The sequence below is a fragment of the Colias eurytheme genome, chromosome 16, assembly GCF_061535395.1.
Source record: "Colias eurytheme isolate Ceu_HAF_F1 chromosome 16, ilColEury1 Martin Lab GWU primary, whole genome shotgun sequence".
In the NCBI taxonomy this organism is placed as follows: domain Eukaryota; kingdom Metazoa; phylum Arthropoda; class Insecta; order Lepidoptera; family Pieridae; genus Colias; species Colias eurytheme.
The window spans coordinates 6,960,906-6,982,648 of record NC_142995.1 but is presented as its reverse complement, the minus strand read 5'-3'; the positions used below and the strand labels follow the sequence as shown (position 1 = coordinate 6,982,648).

The 21,743-nt window shown below is 32.0% G+C and overlaps 1 protein-coding gene across 4 annotated transcripts in view; it reads right to left on the bottom strand.

Annotated features, from left to right (window-relative positions):
* Positions 1 to 21,743, bottom strand: part of retn (retained) — a 108,117-nt gene that overhangs the window by 38,794 nt on the left and 47,580 nt on the right. For all 4 annotated transcript variants that reach the window (XM_090111065.1, XM_090111063.1, XM_090111064.1 and 1 more), the window contains one exon: positions 3,815 to 3,887. In XM_090111065.1, coding sequence (XP_089967191.1) covers positions 3,815 to 3,887 — 73 coding nt within the window. The remainder of the gene's footprint in view (positions 1 to 3,814; positions 3,888 to 21,743) is intronic.

Below are 21,743 nucleotides of genomic sequence, written 5' to 3'. Positions count from 1 at the left end.
CAACGTACATACTATGATCAACTAATAAATTTAAACTAATTAAGCCCAAAATGTAATTAGAACAAAAAACTAATTATACTTGACGAGAAAATTGCTTATTCCAAATCAATTCTTACATCGAAGATTTAGTTGAAACTCCCAATCAATCAAATTTAGATTATAAGACTAAGCAGACATGAACAAATGGGCAATGCTCGACCCAAAAATCGAATTAACTACAAGCTAGTTAAAGACACCAATTAAAACTCTAACAAAAGCTATCTTCAATGAGACGAAAAAAATTTGATAGATCCACACTATAATCTAATCTATGACCTTGTGTTGTTGAACAAATTTGAAACTTAACTCATTGAAATAGAGGTTACAATCGAGGGTGGGTAGTGAAGGATATTTGAGAAGGCTGTTGGCACAACATCTTATATCGATTAAACAGATAATTAATCACGGGAAATGAATCCGAATGAGATGTTATTAGTTACACTATACCCGCTATTAACAAGTGAAACAATGGATGTTATACACAGAGTGTGCATTTCCTATAATTCAACATTTACATCAGTAAACATTATTTCTAATAAATCATTATTTATTTATTTTATCAATAAGAAGAGTAAGTACTATTTTAGTACCTACAATGCTTAACTTTCTCATCGAATAATTGTCAACATTTTTGTAAAATTATAATTGATTCCAAATTTAAATTGTCTTTAAGAGCATTCAAACAGAAATGGAACTTGTTTTTTATTTGATTTTTTTATAATAGTTCCAAGTTTAGAAGCACCCTGTATAAGGACAGGAGCATGTTGATGGGCGATCAATCAGCTCTAACGAGTTAGTCAACATATAACCGCCTATGAAATGGTTATCACTAGGATATTATGATCCTTGATCATTATCTCCATAGATATGGTCTTTGAACATGATTTTATGATAGAAATAATGAAAATACATCAACATTTTTTACCAAGGATATTAAAATTAATTATTTAATTTACCCGGCATTTATAATAGAAGTTACTTAGATACTTTATTTTAAATAATTTGCTGTTTATTAAAAATACTACATTTTGATTTTAGAAAAAACTTTTCTATTTCCGATTTTAGGACTGCCTATCTGTATCCCGTACAAACGATCTTTCAACAAAATAGAATGAAGATATTTAACAATAAATAATATGAAGTTTCATTGCAAAAATTGAAAAAGAAACATCTCGGACATTCGATATCACATCTCTAAATGGTAAGGATTGATAAAAATTACGGTTACATTTTTTACAGCCGAGACGAAGACAGAGTGCGCGGCGTCGCGGGGCGTGGCGGGTTAACTTTCATTACTCATAAGAAATAATAAATGATAAAACATTATTAATACGAGATCAGACGAACGGCTGGCATATGCGGACGAGAAATATTAATTCTAATAATTAAACTTTGATGCGCTCGGTAATGCGTGGTGTGACCACACCGCGTGTCGTTAGCATTTTTGATTTTAACTAGATGTCCACTTGATTTATAAAATGAGGTTTTAGCCAAGTCAAGAACGACTTAATAATTACTAGCTGTGCCCCGAGGTTTAATCCGCATTGCTCTACTCGTATTGGTTTTAATGTGATGACATGTCTTCCTAAATAAATGGACTATCTAACAGTGAAATAATTTTTCAAATCAGACCCGTGCAGCCGTGTACCCGTGTATAAACAAAGACATTGCTCTTCAGCTAATAAAGCTGTAATATTATAATATAAGATACCTAGTATAAATAGATATATAAAATAATAAATATTTTTGAATAACTTTCAATACGATGCTTAAATTATTTCCACCCCCATTTAAAATACAAATCAATAATAATCATTTGATATTTCTGGAAAGTTCGAGAAGCGAATCTACGTTAACCGATCCGATATCGGCATTGCAATTGAAATACAATTAGTTTTGTTATCGCAATCCGCGTAATAACAACCAGAAGTTTATTGGCCAGGGTATGATAAATTGAATAATAATTTATTCCTTACAAGATAAGGACAGCTCGTTTTGATCGGCGAGAGAGATAGACTCAACGTGTGGACCTATTACGGTGCGGTGTAAATGTAACTTCAACATTCTGTTGTATGTGAAAAAAAGCATGTGTATATGTCTATGTATTAAATTATGTATGTGGATAAAATTATTAATTGGTACCGATTAATGAAGAAATTGCAAGCTCTTCTAATCATGGCATGATTATGCGCTTACTGCGCAGGATTCAAAAGTTTGGCTGAATTTTTTTTAATTATGAACATTTATATACCATCTTAGTTGTGACAAGTGACAACAATACATTAAAAATGAAAATAAAAAATCTGAAGATGTAAGATTTTCCTTAATATTATTGGAAATAATGAATACAATTATAAAACAAGATTATTTATACCAAATTCCAATTACTTCGGTGTAATAGACGGTCTCTTGATTAAACGAGTATCTACCTATCGCAAATTAATTTTCTAACCATACTTTATTTATTATAAATATAGGTACTACCTACGCGATTTGATATAAACTTATAAGTAATTTGTAACATACAATAAAATCGCAAGATATTTTAGGGTTAAAAGAACAATCGATTCTTAACAAGTCTAATATCAACATGATATATCTCTCATTGATGGCGCTACGGGGATCAATTAAAGTCAGAAAGAGACAGACGATACATTTATCAATGCGTCGGAACGAGACGTCGATAGTTATCAATCACGCGCCCGCGCACCATCAACGCCTGAAGATATCTTTCGCTTAATTATTTCTATTATGATATCTAAAGAAATATTAACGTTATAATGCGATTTCCCACACTCATATGTAACCAGAATTGCAAGGTTAAAATAAATTGTAATTTATTAGATCGATTTATATGCGTCATGTTTTAGCAATTTATTTATTTTTATTTAAAATATGATATCGCCTATGAGTAATCTGCTTAACTAAGGAAAATTTTTGATAAGTATATAATATTTATGATTTTGATTAAAAGACAGCTATAAAAAAGCTTCAACCATTAATAATTTCGACATTTTCTTTGAAAATTATATACCTACTATTATTATTTGTGTATTAGCTAAATTTTAATCATATTATGTTTGTTCAGTACCTTAAATTTTTTTGTATCACACCTACCTTACCATATCAGACTAAAATACGTATAAATTACAATACATTTCAGCACCTGCATTATTTCCCCATACAGCATTGATACTAGATTTCTCTACAGCTAATTACCAGCACAGACAGACAGACAGTCAATCACTCACGATCTTATCACTTCCACGCCGATCTTTACAATATAAAATCGTTTATACGGCCAGATAAACCGTATCTGATCCGTATCAAAACACCACTATAGCTTGACCCCTATGATTTATTACAATATATGATACAATAGTTCAACTTACACTGGCCACGTCTAACACCCGATGAGCTTCAATAGAGTACTTAGAGAATGATGAATTATGAGAAATATCAATCGTTGAAATTAATCAAGTACGAGTTAAACGACATCTTACATCGTGATATGGTGATTTTAATTCTGGCTATACAATAAAAACTTTAACAAGTAGATACATATAGAAAAAGATTTCAATCAGGCAAAATTAATGAACGGATCTATTAAATAATTACGGTAAAATATGAAACCAAAATATTTTGTGCAATATTTAAAGTTCAAGCAGTTTCCTTAGTCATTATTAATGCTCCGCATCCATCAACAATCTCTAATAGAATGAATAAAAGATTTCCAGTACAATTTTGGTAAATAGATTATAATTAAACCACTTACCTCTCTTCTGCATGAACGAAAACAAATCGTCGAGAAACTCCTTCCTCTGGGGGTCGTCGCTGATTTCATACAACTGAAACAATATTAAAACATTAATTAACAATATAATTTACATAAAATTTACACGCATTGATTCTAATTTATTGACTAAACATTTATCGGATGAGTTGTAAAGTCCTAATACATATTACGAAACGCAAAATTTATCACGATAGGTGTCCAAAAATTTGTTACACGTCTACACCAAAACAGAAATGGATAACTAACATTTCCACGATTAGATTAAATCATAGTATTACTCAAATACTGTAACGTTCAAAATTAAAACTTCAGACGGTAAAATTCAGCTATATTCCTTCACACACCACTAAGCTTCCTTATCTTTCCCATGACGTCACACGTGTGTATAAAAAAGGTATGCAAATGATGACAAGGTTAGCAGTTAGCAGTAAACAGTAACATGAATAATGAAATTCATATTCGTCGGAAGCACGTGCACCCGCATGTCCGGGAACATAGCTAGTGCATTAGGTGCATAACATTGACAGTGTGAACTTTAATTGGCATTTAATTGGAGGTGAAAATGTATTAAATGGAGAAGAATGTTCTGGATGTATTATTATAGAACCCTAGTTTCAAAGATGAAAATGTAGTAACGTTGACATCGCATGGCATGATTAATGTTATAGATAACCAAAACAAAACCAGCCACTGTAGTTGCAGAGCTTTCAGTAGTTTCTGAAGAATCTTCTTAATAGAAATTGACTTTATAAGACTTATCTTGAATGATATAAAGCTTTAAAATGACAAACGAATAAATTATAAGAGGTTTGGCGACAATCCAAGTACTTGGAACCAAATCTTCCACTAATTTTCATTATGATACAGTTATAAACAGCGGAAAAAGCGTTATAAAATAATGACATATACACGAGAAAATTCATACATTAGAAATAATTAAAGTGGGACAATTAGACCCGCAGATGTAGTAAGCAAATGACACAGCACAGCGGGAGTGTATCGTCCGTAATTACTCCGATATCCGCCATTTAAATTGCCAAGTGCAATTTAAAATGGAGTACGCTTGTATCACTTTAGATAAACTTTACGCATGATCGCTGAAGCACGTTGGTAATGGTAAATTTGAGGTGGTGTCAAGAAACGTATAAAATAACCATTGAATTTAAATCATGTGATGACATCATTAGAATACAAATATTTTAATAAGGTATATAACTATTACTGAAAGAGAACTATAAAGATGAAAATGATAAAGAAAGAATTGTATAGAACCCGTCGGATATAATTGTTGAAGGTGTTGTTGGAATTGTTGATATAGAGCCTACAACTACTAAACTATGTATATGTGTTTCGCGATCAAACCTCTATCCAAACCGTAGGTACAGTTATCACTCATTAATGAAGCCGATTCCAATAAACATTATTGACTCAACGTTAAGCACGTGTCATATAAAAAATCTGTTAAACAAACGGTCTCATCCGGTTAAGTACCTTAATATCCACACGGCGCCGTGCGATCAAACACCAAGTATTTGCATTGAACAATAACATATAGGCACTTAACGAACTGTGCCGTGGAACGGACAGAGAAACTCCATTTGACACTTCCTGTTTCCGACTAATATATTTGTACACTCTCATTAAAGGCTAGGTAATGGACGCATTTGGGTCACGCCGTGCGAAATCGCAATCAATGATTCTGAAATGATGGATGATGCAAGGATAGGTGTAAGAACAGCTTAGGTTCAAATAAGTAAACCTAGTAGATTTGGATAAAAGTACTGATTTCATAAGCCTAGGTGCAGAATGCCTGAACGACGATAACTCGATCCCCAAAATAAACACTATAAAACCCTTTGACGCGGACGTTGATTCGAAAACAAATTAAGCCCGTTGATATTTCTTAATTGGACCGTTTCTTTTTGCTGCTATGCGCTAATCGAAAACGTTCGAGTTGTGATTAATCGCGAGGGGCGAGTCGGAGTCGACAGTGATCCCAAGATTGATGCGCATGCGCAGGTGGATCGTGATCGCTACACTTTATTGACACCACCGCTTTTTGCGCCCATTTGAATATAAAAATTAGTATACTATTCATGAGGGTTAAAAATTAAAATAAGATTGGTAAGGATCGCTAAGTATGTAAGACCATCTAATAAATTGTACTGTTTCTTTTTTCAAAACAGAAGTAAAGCTTTCTTCTATGTAAACAGTTTCATTATTATATATATAACTAAGTTGAGGTGAGGAAACGTTTTATTGCGCTTCTATGGTTCCTCATAGCAGTTCCGATGCGAGTTTAATAACATAACAACACCATAATCAAAATAACAGTTAATAGACATCAGGACAGATAATCGAGTGTTAAATTAACTTCTATTTCAGTCCCAGATAGGGCAATAAATATAAATTAGTAATCTATTAATAACATAAGCAAATGTGAGCACATCGCTAGATTCATTTCAAAATAGATAAGCCGAAGTTCCCAACACGGAACGTGTTACATTATGCAGGCCAATTATAACAAAACACTCAACGGCTATAAAGAATCCAACGGACACTCGATGTGAGAAGTTTGCAGACAAATTATTGTATGAAATGTCATGAATATTATCATAACAGGCTCGTATTGTCGCCCACCGAGCCGTCGATATTTGAATCACAAAACTCGCCGGTAAGCCGGGTAATCTCTATTGTGATGTGCCAATTACTGACTCTCCCCTTCCGCCTGAATAAATAAATAAATATTGTGAGCGTTTAGGCAGATTAATAACAATACGTGACGCATCGCTGAATATTTTAACGCGGTTGCGTATTTTTATTCGTGTTTTCTAAATTCAATGGCTTTGGGGATAACTTGTTTTGTGTTAACTTTACTGTCAGCGTTAAATATGATTTAGATTAATTTTGTTTTAAACGATTTAAAATGATTTGTCTATACTTAATGATCCTTATAAAGCGACACCACAGCACACTGCAAATTCGACTTTTTCGAATCGAAACTTGCATAATTCATTTACGCACACATTTTTTAATAGATAAATACAAAACATTTTCTTGTTTAAAATCGTAAATCATCGACAGGCCACTTTGCTCATCTCAAGTGATGTACTCAATCTAAGATAGCTTGATTACGAACAATGTAACTTCAAGTTTATATCCAACTTTACGACTTCGATGTTTATTTTATGGCGGGTACAAACCAATCAGTTGTGTTTCCATGTCATCAGACATATTGCGTACATAACCTATTCGTAATTATTGTGATAAAACCTTAAGCAATCAACAATCAAGTAGAGGCCAATTGATTGTAAAAAAATGTATAGCATCTGGGCTTGCATTTCAATGCAAAGATAAACGATGTAAAATAGAATGTACCTTTAAATCGAGGGAAATTCTGAATTTTTTGGACAAATACATTGTACATAGTATTTTTAAATTTCCGTGCTAACTGAAGCGTAGAATAACCCATTAACAATTAATAGCTAAATTCTAATGACATCATCAAGCGCTTCATACAATTGCTCACTCCTTCTGTCACATTGCCGTAACAATTTTTGATTTAAACGTCAACCGTTGAAAATTCTGAATGGACAAACCGAAGCAGGCAACACAAGGTTAACGTTCCCACAATGAAGTCTATGGTTATAAATATTTGTATAATACAAATCGTAAGTCAACATTGAATCATAGACAAATAGGACAAGGTGCACGAGATATTATTGAAAACGTTTAAATCTGCGAAGCAAACTTTGATAGACTATTGTATTCGGAAGATCGATTTACGTTGATCATTTTATTAGACGTACAGCCTTCATTACACAAGCAATAAAAGTACTGAAAACTGATGGCCTATTACGTGATTTAAATCTAAATAACAACTTTATATGCTAAGGATATATGTATTACGAAAAGATTAAATACAGCCTGAACAATAAGAACAAAATATATAGACGAATAAATAAGAACCTTATAAGGAAGCGCTATATTTTTAGCCTTAATATAAATAACTTGCATACAGATTTATCGCGAATGTGGTCATGACAATGCTGGCATCGAATAACCATACAATATAAGACAAACGTACTCAAGCCGATAGAACTGAACGGCCGCACGCCGCAAGACATTTTCAAATAGCTGGCAATAATTCAAAATTGTAATATAAGAGGGATGGATTTATAAATAAACGAGGACTCACTAGGTGTAAGTAAGACAGCGTTTATGGAAATGCCGGGGATTTACACTTATTGGGTTTGGATGTTGAAGAGATACATTAGGAATACATAAGCATTATCAATATAAGGACGCGTAGAAACTCATTATTTTGACAATCTCACATAAACATACCGTAAGTGATTTACGACGGGCCTATGAAGCAATGTGTAATTAAGAAACAAAATATGATGTGTTTAGATAAACATGTAGCTTTTAATAATCACAAAACACTAAAAACTAAAGAATTAAACGATACATATACCGATGCGAGAGACATTATACCTTACATCCTGTCATCAAAGAATTACAATGTATATTTCATAATTCAACAGTAAAATTTCAGTAAGTTGAAGTCGTGTGTGCGATAAGTTGGCCTATTTTCAATCGACGCGAAGTAATTATAATGACAAACAGTAGCCATGTAGACTGACTATTAATTTTTCAATTGCCCTGATAAGATACCGTTTATATATGATGGTGACAATTATATTTGCGAGCGATAAACGCAGGAAAAGTTACGTCTTAACCTAGAAAAGTGTTAGAAATTATTATTTTAACTTGCAAAGAAAGTGCATAATGCATATATTGTTACTACGCCTATAAACAATAGTTTGAACGTTAAATATATCGTAAGAAGAAGTTCTAAGAAAATTTGCTACAACTGTAATCATTTTCGGAAAAACACAATTTTCCAAGTTGTGTTGTTAAGCAAATTCTAATATTTGAACTGCTCAATGGGAAAACCCTTTAACAATTTATACCTTCGTCCTACATACGTAAAACGGTTTATTATTAAAATTGGTAAACACACATAGATTCATTGATAAGTTTCTAGTACTACAGCTTTACTACCAAGTCACTGAAACCACAAAACGCAGTCACGATTGCGATAACTGCGCAGTTTACAAAATTACGCATCGCAATTTGTTAAAATTGTACATTTTATAGTTAATAAAAATATTATAGTTAACAAAAAACACGAAATTATTGTATTGTCACCGATTCTTAAGTGTTCAAAGTATGAATTAAATCTGTTCGTCTAAAGTGGATCAAAATCGAGTCTAAAGAACAGGTCAATCTAATAAAAGCGTGTAAAAAGGAAAACTATATCGGTGAGGATCCGAGAAATAATTTGGTGCTGGGAAAAGGTTTCGTAGAAGGAGTATTTAGTGTGATAGGCAGGTGCCGGTCTTCTAGTCCAGTTGTAACTAGCGTTGTAATGAAGTAAACAAATAGTTCGCGGTAAAAGACAAAGGAGCGAGCGTTTTATGGGAATAAGGAAAATAGTGATCACTTGGAACTATTTATATAGTGGCTAATTGAGGTTAGTTAGTCTGGTGTAAATTGCATTCTTTATTAGCTGTTCTTCATGTAATTGAGCCGTAAAAGTGATTAAGTTTGAACTGTATATTATAGCTATGAGTTTATGCGTCGTTGTTTTAAGAATAGGTACCTACATGTAGATCCCTGAATGAAATATTTTTCAATATTCTCATGAATAATTTAAAGAAGATTAATTTTAATATATCTACCTACTTCATTTTGACTCTATTGCAGATAAAACTAACCAAACTCGTAGAAACTACGCACATGAAAGTACGCTACAAATTGAGAACCTTGTTTTTGGGACGTCAGTTAATAATCGTCAATGTATATCGTATTAAGCTCATACCTTGTAGCACATGTAAGTTAATTGTAAAATACGGCGAGGGCGATGGCCGGAGAAACAAAGCCTCAATTGATAGCAGTGTCGAAATTTAAGTGAACTCCGCCTAAGGAGCGCCATTACATACATAAATTAACAATCCATACATTACCGATTTTCTTTTACTTAACTCTTCCATTATTGTTGCTGACATTGTTCTCTAGAAAGTTACTTGGCCTAGAACTTTTTACAGTTTCAACATTACAATTACATATTTGTCAATTTTGTTATTTTGAAACGTTTTTAGGTTTTGATAAAATTTGCCAATTGGATTAATTGATGGTAATCTTTTTGTTTTAAACACCACATAATCACATATTATAATTTTTGCAACTTTATTTGACATTACTATTATTAATTTTCGTGTAGACATTATATAACTGAAAATATATCTACAAAATATACCACATATTACCTAGCTAGAAATGAATTGTAAAAATCTCTCAAAATCGATACAAAATCTTAAATCTTAAGTATTATACTATTAGATAGGCAATTAACATGTATAATAAACAAAACACGTCTATATACCCTATTTGATAAGATTCTAGGTGCTAAGTGCGGTCCGTTCTGTATGTTTGAACACAAATTACTTCTCATTTACTGAACAGTGAACACAGCTTTCTCCGATTGATAGATTGTTCTCATGGGTTCGTTTTAATGAATTAATTTATGGATGTTTGTTAATGTAATTATCGGAAATAATGAGAATTGGCTTATTATATTTTATAATTAGTAATATTTATTTAAATTTAAAGCTCCGAGTGTATTCAAGTAAAAATATATTGACAAAACTTTTCCTGCGTCACTCACGAATTCCATAGGTATTTTATCTATTGCGTATATGGTTGCTTAATTTTAATTACAAAAGATTTCTAAATATTAAACCTACTAACTATTTTAAAAGCGGTAGGAACCTCATTATTAAAAACTATAAGCCTTCTAGAACTTTATAATCATTAAGGACCCCAGATAGTCCAACCAAATAACGAGTGGTCAGTGGCCAATGGTTTTATTCCGCACAAGTAGTCGTCTAATCGACAAAAACAATCTGCCACTGGTCACGCGTGTCCATCACAGTATTACAATATTATTTCCTACAGTAAGGAATCGCCTTTGATGTCGCGCGATGCCGCCGCCAGCGTAGGTACTTACGCTGCCACACGAAAATACGCTAGGGTTGCAACAAATGGGAAATAAAACAATTTTGATTATTAATATTATGATGAAATCATTTATTCATATGTACATTCAAAATAATTGCGATTATTAAATCTGATGTAATTATTTGTTCATAAATATATAATTACAGATATTGCACTGCTAAATATTATTTACGTGGACACTTTATTTTTGGATGTTCTTAATTGTATATTATACCATTTAACTAAGTAATGCATTCGCATTGGGATGTACAATCTGATTAGAAAATAATGAGGACAACATATACATAGCTTTGATTTTAATTCAACAGATACAATTAATACAATCTTTCTGAAATATTGTTTCCTTCTGGGATTTCAATGTAGATTTACATCCGTAAACGGAACAGTTTTTGCGCGTCATAATAGAATATGTAAGTACCTATGTATAATAAAATTATTACACAAAAAATACGACTGCGTCATCCTTTCGCGATAGTTAATGCAAACTCAGCGTGATTGCATTAAGCGGCCCGCGTCGCCCGACCCCCCGCCAGTTCCCCTCCGTTTCTCTGCACAAGTACATTCGTCGCCATACTGTAGGATGGTAATACTGTGGTGTCCATACTAGAACACGGATCTATGTTACTGGAAGAGGTAAATGAATATATTTTTATTGAATGTTTATACCTATACATATTTAAAAAATGAGAGTTTAGATGAATAGTTTAAGAAGATGTGTCAAGTTTTAGTTATTTATTTGCTCATGCGAGTTATATATATAACTCGCTTGAGAAAATAAATAAAAAATTTTTGGACCACTATAAACGGGCCACCCTGTATATGGAATATCTATGACTATGATCTAAATGTAAATTATGGTGTAAGCTCACAACAAAATTGTTACTTTTAAATGACGACGTAAACGGAAAATTTTGTGTCGTATATTTTGTTGTTTTTTAAGAATTAGAATATACCTGCCGTTCTCCAGTTTTAGTTCCAAAACAGGCTTTTTATTTGTTTTTTTTTTAACTTTATCAAAATATGTACACACTGTAAAAACTAAAAATAATTCCATCTAGTTCTATATATCAACAAAGTATTGAGTCGAGTAGACAAAGTTACGCGATTACACGCCCTCCTTTGATCTCCAATTAGATGAACATTTCGGCGTGATCAACCCTGGGGGAGATTGCTTACATATGTGTTGTGCCAGCCCTGATTGTGCGCCTCTAATTATGTATGTACGCACTACGCAGCTTCATTTGTATGTACCTATCTGCTTGTATATAGAAAATATTATATTTTGAAATCTTATGTGAACGATGGTTTGCTTTTTACACGTTTTATTAGTTTCACTTGTATGTTTGTATGTAACTGCCTTCTTCAGACTCGAATGTAAACAGTAGGGACAGATTTATTTCAAACTTTCTAGTTTCTACACTTATCAAGGATCGGTGGCAATACAATAATTGCATGGGTTTAAAGCGTGTTTTTTAGATTAGACTTACTAATAAACAAACAAAATTTCAAAAATAAAAATCCTTCTTCTTAAAATAGTTACTTTCTTTAAGTGTGACAAAAAATCCAAAGAAATCCAAAGCTTTAACAAACTTTTCTCGTTAATAGCAATATAATATTAAAATCTCAACTCAAGGAAAATACCCGGTATAATGTGTTTTTCTCTAAAAGCGGATATCTTAAGCCGTGTCAATGAAGAGGAGCGACTAAAGCCGACTATCGTAATAAGACTAGACTCATTCGGATCACTTTGACCGATAAATTGCGTCCCACGATAACGTAATGGATTATTTCGTATATGAAAACCTTTAATTTCACACACTTTCTGTTGAAATTGGGATAAAGAACATAGTAAAAAGAACTTCAGATACATAACTAATTAAACTTAATGCTTCTATGACAACAAATTATCAATAAAAGAATAAATTCGATGACATAATAATATCAATATCACACTCAAAGAAAAACTATAAAAAAATACGTGTGGCAATCGAGGACTGCCGCGGTAAAGCTATTGCATCGCTGTGCCGGTTGGAGTGGGGGGTGGTTAGGTTTTTTCGTTACGGAATTTTTACATTCGGTCGCCGCGCTCAAAGTCTGAGATAAAAGCTATGCAATAGCTTAAAAACTAATTATAAATTATACATTCACCACCTACTAGAGAATCAATATACTCTTCTAATATTTCTCATGCCACTATTAAAAAGTAAAAAAAAAACATAAACAGACTAAAAACCCTTTCATCCATACTCTATAGTCTATGCTTGACTCTTTACTCTATACTCTATAGATCAATACTGTCAATCGTGTAAACATGAACCGGTCACAGCATGCCATAGACATTAGCACGGCCATGCGACTCGCTCATTCATACAGAGGGAACAAACATTGCGCTTTCTCGTTCTCTGGAGTTTGAAATATCCTTAGATTAAATATATTGGTTTATTAAAAGTGATTTAACTACAACTGTAATTAATATAGCTGATAATCTTTTTCATTAATAACAAGCCGACGCGGCAAATATCACTTGCCTGATGTGTTAATTAAATCGATAATAGTTTTATGCAATTGTTTACATAACTAGAGTTATAAAAGTACATTTGAATCTAAAAAACGAATGTATGTATGTGATTTTTATAAAACGAAATAGATTACATTACTTGTTCAAATCTAATTTAATTATGGTACTAAAAAGCGTACATATTTTTGTACATTCATACATAATATGCCAATACGAATATCTTTGAATAAGGTGGCATCGTTTTAAGTTGTAATAATTAATATTATATTTTATCGTAAAGTCTCTACATATTCAAAACAAGAGAGCGGCATTATTTCGCGGAAATAATAGAAAGTACATTATTTTTTTTTTTATCTTTCATACGTTCTTATCCACAGTCAACACTTACAGATACGATATAAATTTTACAAAAATACATCATAAATAACAAAAAAACCCCATCGAATATGTATTACCCACATTATATACACAAATTAACACTTAAAGGCGTTATTAACACATAGCGCAAGATATTCGCAAGGGATTTTCACCGCATAAGGCTCTTAATGAATACGCACACATGCGCACGAATGCATTTATTTGCAGGTGTACGCGCGGTCATTGCACTCGATGTGTATGTGTGCATGTGACACAGAAGAGGCGTGACAGTGGCTAAGTTTTCATATTTTGTATAGATTATACAGTAACTGGTTTAAAAAAATTTTGCAAATTATGAAAAATAATATAAATAAACTGGCAAATGCTTGTACTTAAGTAAACATCCCTATCAATTATTTCAAAAAAAATTAATTGACTTCGCTTTCAATGCAATACATAAAATACAACTTTGGATGAAAACTAAGAACTAAAAAATTATAGGAAGATGCCAAACTAAGAAAAGTTTGGCAACAATAATAGCTCGATATTATTGTACTATGTATTTATATGGTAGTATGTAACATGCCTACTATTAAACATTATTCCTATAAATCTTAAAAAAAATTAAAATAATATTAAAAACAATTATAAAATTGACTATAGTTACTGTTTATTTTGCTCTATGGTGTCACTCACACCGCAACGGCCACACAAGCTACATGCTAATTTCTTAGAGAACCCAACAATTGCTTAACGTTGTGAATGAGGATCTATACATTTGCAAAATTTCCTTCACAATATAATATGAAATAACATAGAAAATAAATAAAATTCAATAACTTGTAAGGAAAAAAATTAAACCTAAGTTTTATGAAATATAAGATGCTCTATAACATTTCGATTTGAATAATCTCGGATAAATAACACATTATTTTGATGTCGTATTTTATTATATTCGTCGTAAATTTACGTTCGCAGTAAACTTGGATGTGAGACAGATAAATCAACACGGATAAAAAAGATGTTTAATCCGATCATAACTGAATGATATAAAATTATCCGTCTCTCGCATTATCCCGTAATAAAATGTAAGGTCATAAAATCTCTGACCAGTGACCACCCCTGTCATTTCGAAGTGTCATTTTCATAGCAAGAACATAGATTAATTATTGTTAACATTTATTTTCGTTAATAAACTTTGCGTCCCTTTTAAATTTAGATTTATTCTAATGATAGAATACTAGTAAAACGAAAAAAAAGAAACTATTCTGTAATACTTATATTAATTAAGAACATGCAAATGTTTCTTAATAAGTAGATATATTGCAAGATGACCTCCGTAGCTAAAGCTTTTTAGATATACCTATTTTGTTTTACCCAAAAACGAATTAATATTAAAGTATGACAACATTTATCAAAATAACTTTACGCTCAACGATAATCAAGGGAGATTAAACACCTATTAAAACGGTCCATAAATTATCAAAATTTATATCGTTACCATTTTTTTAATCTGTCCGCCTCATTATTAATTCGAATCGTTTTATATTAAAACTATAATTAACTTCCACATAAAAGGTCCCTTAAGCAGATCGCCAAAGATTTTATTGTAAGATTTAATATTCATATATCATTTGCAGTCTCCTATTTTATTAGTAATATAATGTTATTGTTCTGTTAACTCATTTCTTGGTTCGAAGGACGTCTGCAGTTAATCTTTTATTTCTTACTTATCGACTGCATATACATTTTATTGATTTGTATAGGATATAGGAATATAAACTTCGAAAAAACCTAAAGCTTTATACTAAGCTGTATTTGGTTATATTATCCACTAGCTTTCCGCCCGCGGCTTCGCCCGCGTTTTCAAAAAAAACCCGCATAGTTCCCGTTCCCGTAGGATTTCCGGGATAAAACCTATCCTATGTGTTAATCCAAGTTACCCTCTATATGTGTGCTAAATTTCATTGTAATCGGTTCAGTAGTATTTGCGTGAAAGAGTAACAAACACACACACACATCCTCACAAACTTTCGCATTTATAATATTAGTAGGATTAATGTTTGGTAAATAAAGCAGTGCCTTTTACAATTAATTGTATTCTTAATTATTATGTAACGTAATTAATAGATACTTATATTGATAAAGGTATGATATAAATAAATTAATTTGTTTAATTAAGTATCAATTAAGATAATCGATATCAAAGTAAACAAAAAATCTATTGTATCAATTTAGCGATTTAAGTAATAAGTAAATAATAAATAAATATTTATGAACATTAATACTTAAGTAAAAATTCCAAGTAGTAATTAAATTAGGTACTTGTCGTCAAAATAATTAAAATAATAAGAAACGTTTTATAAAATTATTGACTGTTATCAACAATTATTTATTGCATGAGAAATTATAATAAATTTACAATTAAATTTAAAATATTACCTTTTTTTTATCAACTTCAAAAAAGTTTGGCATTTTCGGCGGATCATTGTGGATGGAACTCTGAAGCTGCTCCTCCATGATAGAATTGAAGAAATCCATGAATTCCATGTAATTATTCCGATTAAAACCAAAAACACTGATTCAAAGCGTATAATTAAATTAATAACTTCGAAATTTAAATTAAAAACAAAAAAAAATTGTTCGCGAAAAAACACGTGGGGAAAGGAAGATGGCGCGACGCCTAACGTCCTGCCCGTGCCAACATCCGATATAAACTAAATTGAAAATTGGAAACAAAATACAATGTTCGAATCTTGATATGACAATAATAGGTGAGACGGAGATAAGGAAAATCCACAAGATAGAGCGAGATAGCACGAGCCACTAGACGGCTCCGCTCCACCCCAATCGACACCGGCGGCACAGGGGTTGTCGCCAGACGAAATCGCTTCAAAATTTAATATTCCTACCTGCTCTACAGATGGTTTTATAACATAATATTATCGCAAATGATTTTCGACTTTATTACTGAGTCAAAAAATATATTTTTGTAGCAGTAATTAGAGGAGATAAGATGTATCTACAGAACATGTTTTAAGTAGTAATTATAAATAGCAATCGTGTGGATACAATGCGCAAGGTTATTCCAAGAATTCGGCTCATTTTATGTCTCATCTTGTGTTTCGATGATAGATATAAGCATTGTTTTTAAATTTACTCTATACATTATTTATTATTTTGCGAACATAAATTATGAAGCAAATCATATTTGTGAGTAGGTATCCGAATTTTAGCTGTATAAAAAGTGATACAAACATCAACATTTTAGGTATCAACATACCAAATATGTACAAACAATTTTGATTGACAAGATTCCAACGCGATTATTATCCTAAAATATGTTTATTATCAACACAAACCTTGAGAACCTTTTAATAAGCGAATTGTTAGCAAATTCTAATCCAAAACATTCCGAGGGTGCAGTTAATACGAATTTGACAGAAAATTATTACGAATTTTACAAATGATCAATTAAAATCTGCCCATTGAATAGCTACCGATTGCATAGGGCATGTTTATCTCTATTGATATCTTTATAAATGGGGTAAAGTGGCCGAATCTGGCCATACGGGTGTTAGAATTGATACGGGTGGATTTGTGACTGTTTTGACAGGTCTATAAGATTTTGAAAGGGTTTCGCATTCACACAGAATTAGCAGAAATTTTGCGACGGGGCGCGGATTACAATTTTATAAGAAACAAAAAAGTATACAGTCATAGGCCTATTAAACTTTTTACTTGGAATTTTAGTAATAAACATTGCATTTCAGTACATTAGCATTTCAATGCACACACAAAATTATATGAGCTTTTCTCCTCTATAGAAGTTTACACTTCAAAAAGCAACGCAATATAGAATTCCGAATTACATTCAGCATAATATTTGGTTCCATTTATAGTTTAACATAATCAATGAATATGAAATAGTCGATACAATAGTATCAATGTATTCATCGACTTTTTATAAACAATTTGATCGCTCTCGGGGAATGCCCTGAGCCCAGTTTCACGCCACACATATTGTTAACATTTTGACCACCATTGATGACGTCATTCATCCCTTGTGGCGCCAATAACTTTTTTCTTAACACAAAAACTGTGAAGATATTTGCATACATACTAGCTTTATATTTAAAGGCGATTTTGGAAAAAGTAGAACACGTTTAGGATAAATTTAATAACATTTATGGAGAAATAAATTTCAATAGTTATCACAGATAAAAAATTTCATTTCATAGGTATGCACATTTTGAATTTCGGTAGGTCCATTTTTTACCGACACAATAAAAATATAATTTTAAATAGCACTATCACCGACAAACGATTACAGGCAATAATAATATCTGTCTGCAATAAAATGTACAATGGAACAAGTCGAAACAGTAATTGTGGTAAAAAAAAGGATCGCTCGAATAACGATTAAATAATATTTTCGAAATATACAAACAATAGAAAGTCGAAAGAATCTTTATTTTATTATCAGAAAGGAAGTGAATAGATACTGTACATTATTGGATACAGTTCTGGGAATTGGCTGTGAAACTATGAAACAATAGGCGGGACGGACAGACCTACAGACTTATTCACCATGTGTATAAATAAAGGCAAATTAAATAAAAGAGATTCTAAACAAATGAATGGCGATTGTAATTTCTGGAACGATCGCTGCATCGGGGTATTTACGGTGATTTCTTTAAAAAAGTTATGCTAATTTTTATCTATTCAGATAGTTGAGCTTTTGGATAGAGTGTATGTACGGAATGTTCTAGAATCTAGATTACCAAGCTGCTGAATTTGTATGTTTTTCTTTTTATATTAAGTAGGTAACTATATTAATCTTAATTATTTTAACTCCATAGGTATAGTTCCTAATTAAAGTGCAGAAAATTAATCTTGAACAAAATTTTTTTTGCTAACAGTTACTTATGCGAAATTATGGTCCTCTTTCTAGATATATTGAGTGTTAAATATCTTTACATACGGACGGAAAATATGAAGAACATACAGCAACTTAATTAGATCAACATTATGGAAAATTTACCAAGCCACATCATAATTATAAAGCAGAGCTTATCACAATACCGCCCTCATTATCTCAAACGTATTAAAACAAAGGTAAAGACTTTGGTAAATAACATTCTTATACATTACCTTTTTATTATGTACGCCTGGTATCTATTACTCATCTTTTGTATTTAACATTATCTTCCAGGTGGTTTGGATTATAGTTCTGAGAAATATAAGATTTAATTTTTATCATAAGTCGAACAGTGTGATAGTTCATTCTATTCATTATGCCTTGACCACATGGCTTGATCCCTGTTTAAATGTGTACATATTACATATATTCTTCATTATAAGGTTTTGCTTTAGTTCTCCCACGTAGGTACCTATAGGTATTTTGATTATTATTTTCGGTTTGGTTTCTATGGAAAGTTTTCGAAAAGCTCGTATATACCTCTATACTAATATTATAAACCTGAAGAGTTTGTTTGTTTGTTTGAACGCCCTAATCTCAGGAACTACTGGTCCGATTTGAAAAATTCTTTCGGTTTTAGATAGCCAATTTATTGAGGTAGGCTATAGGCTATATCATGACGCTAAGACCAACAGGAGCGGAGCAACGCGGGTAAAACCGCGGGGCATAGCTGGTTAATATACCACATAAATCTTAAAACGCCATATTATTAACCACAACTTTAAATAAATATGTGATTGATATTAAATTATTGATTATTAATTTGATTAGTAGGCATGTAATGTTTTAAATATTGTGTGTAGGATACACACAATATATTTTAACGGTAATTCCAAACAAACATGAGATAAAGACATCCAATTCGGACATTAAATGATTACAAGCATCATTATAGGGTCCATTCTGTGGGGTGTTAGCAATTGGGTGATAATTAAAATTGAACATCGATAAATCTTCGCCCCGTGCGAAACCACGAGTGTTACAACTATATTGTCCAAACTTAATTACAGATGAGTTTTCAATTATCTATCAATGGTTATGCAGGGGAGGATGTTTCCAAAATACACGGCAAAATAACATGAAATTGGAGATTTCTTATTATGGTTATGGAAACACTATAAAGTACATATCAGATTTTTAATTATGTTCTTAAAATCCCCTTGTACAGAACCTATTTATTTCTCATAATAAGTTTCCATTAAACACAAAGATATACACAAAATGAAGACTCGCATTATTGATTTCTGCTAAGAATTCTTCATAATCAATTACGACCCCATAGCAATTTCAGAATAAAAGCACGATGGCCGTAGGCGCTCGCACGATCTACCATCAGTCATTCAAGTACATTTTACAATAATTAAAGCACTCTGTAAAACACCTATAAACTGCTAGTAAAGAGTTAATGGACTGGCTTCATTACCACACCACGCCTCCCCGCTAGGTGGCGCGCCTTGCGTTTTATTACTGCATTTCATTCGAATCTTTGATTGATTGCATGCGATATTCGACTAATGCTAATTTTCAACACGCCACTCCAACTCGAAATTAAACTAATAAGACGAATTATACAACAAATCATATAACACTGGCGCCATGGCTAAAACGTAAAACGATGTAACGTAAACGTAACGTCAATAATATTTTAAATTTGCGTAGGTCATAAATATTACCCACCGTAGATTATATAACGTAACCCAAACCGTGTTTAAACAAGGAATTCCCAAAAAATAATTGGGAAAACATTACAAAATGTTTGTGCATAACAAAACACAATAATGAATATGACGAATGACGATGTAATCAACGTCAAAATTAAAGAGGAATGTATTTAAAATAGAGAGCCTCGGATGGCGCGATGTTTACGTCGGAAAATCAAGAATCACAGATTTTATGTGTGGATAGACGCGTTCCGTTCACGGTTAGGGATATAAATTATTGAAATTGATAAAACAATGGATAACGATACAAAGTATTACACAGTTGGGAAGGTCGTAAAGAGGAAATGTTCCAGGTTGAGCTTTGTGATCACCGCTGTCTAAACAAATCAAGCGCACGCGCGGTGACGTATGCGTGAACGGAACGGTGCTTCAAGCGATGAAGCGCCATAAAGTAATAAAGCTGTCATGTTACAACAGACTACGACAAACATGGCGGGGAATATATTAGCTTATAGAAACGAAATTAAATCATTACATCGATGACGATGGACATACGAAATCTATCATGTAGGTAATTAAATAATAAATAATAAAAAAAATTAATACCTTTATTAATTATAGATACCATAATGTTTTTAATTATTTTGATGTTAACGAATGTAACAAAAGATTAACGGCCCTATAATAAAAATCGAGCATCTAATCGAATATTGGTGGAGATAGCAGTTTATTTGCGTTAAGCTCATTAAGTGATTTCTTAGAACACTCGTTATTAAACCGTGATCAAAGGGAGTGTGATTGTTTTGACAAAAGTTAGGGTTCCGTGTATTAAGACTTAAGCGGGCGCGCTATGGGAACCATATTGTGACTTTCTTTGTAAATGGATTATTTGACATAGTCAGGCGAGGTGGAATTGTATCCAATCACTTCTTAAAGCTTCATTGAAGTTACAGATTACAGCATGGTGTGTCAGACTGTTGTTTCTATTGCTGTTGTTGTTTGTATTGCAGTTGGACCAAGGAATATGTAGTTAAATTGGAATAAGTACTTGCACATCTTTCTAAAAAAATAATAAAGAAAAATAATTTGGAAAATCCAAAAGTGCACGCCTCATAATTTTTTTTAAATAAATATTTATTAATTATTATTTTTGTTTATTTAATAACAATTAAACCACATCGAATCAGACCCTGAAAAATGAAAGGGTTCTATTCCTGAGCATACTCAAGCGTAAGAGAAAAAAAAAGACTCGATTAGTAAAGTATTTCGGTCGCTATCGTGTTAACAAGAAAAAGGATCCGCACA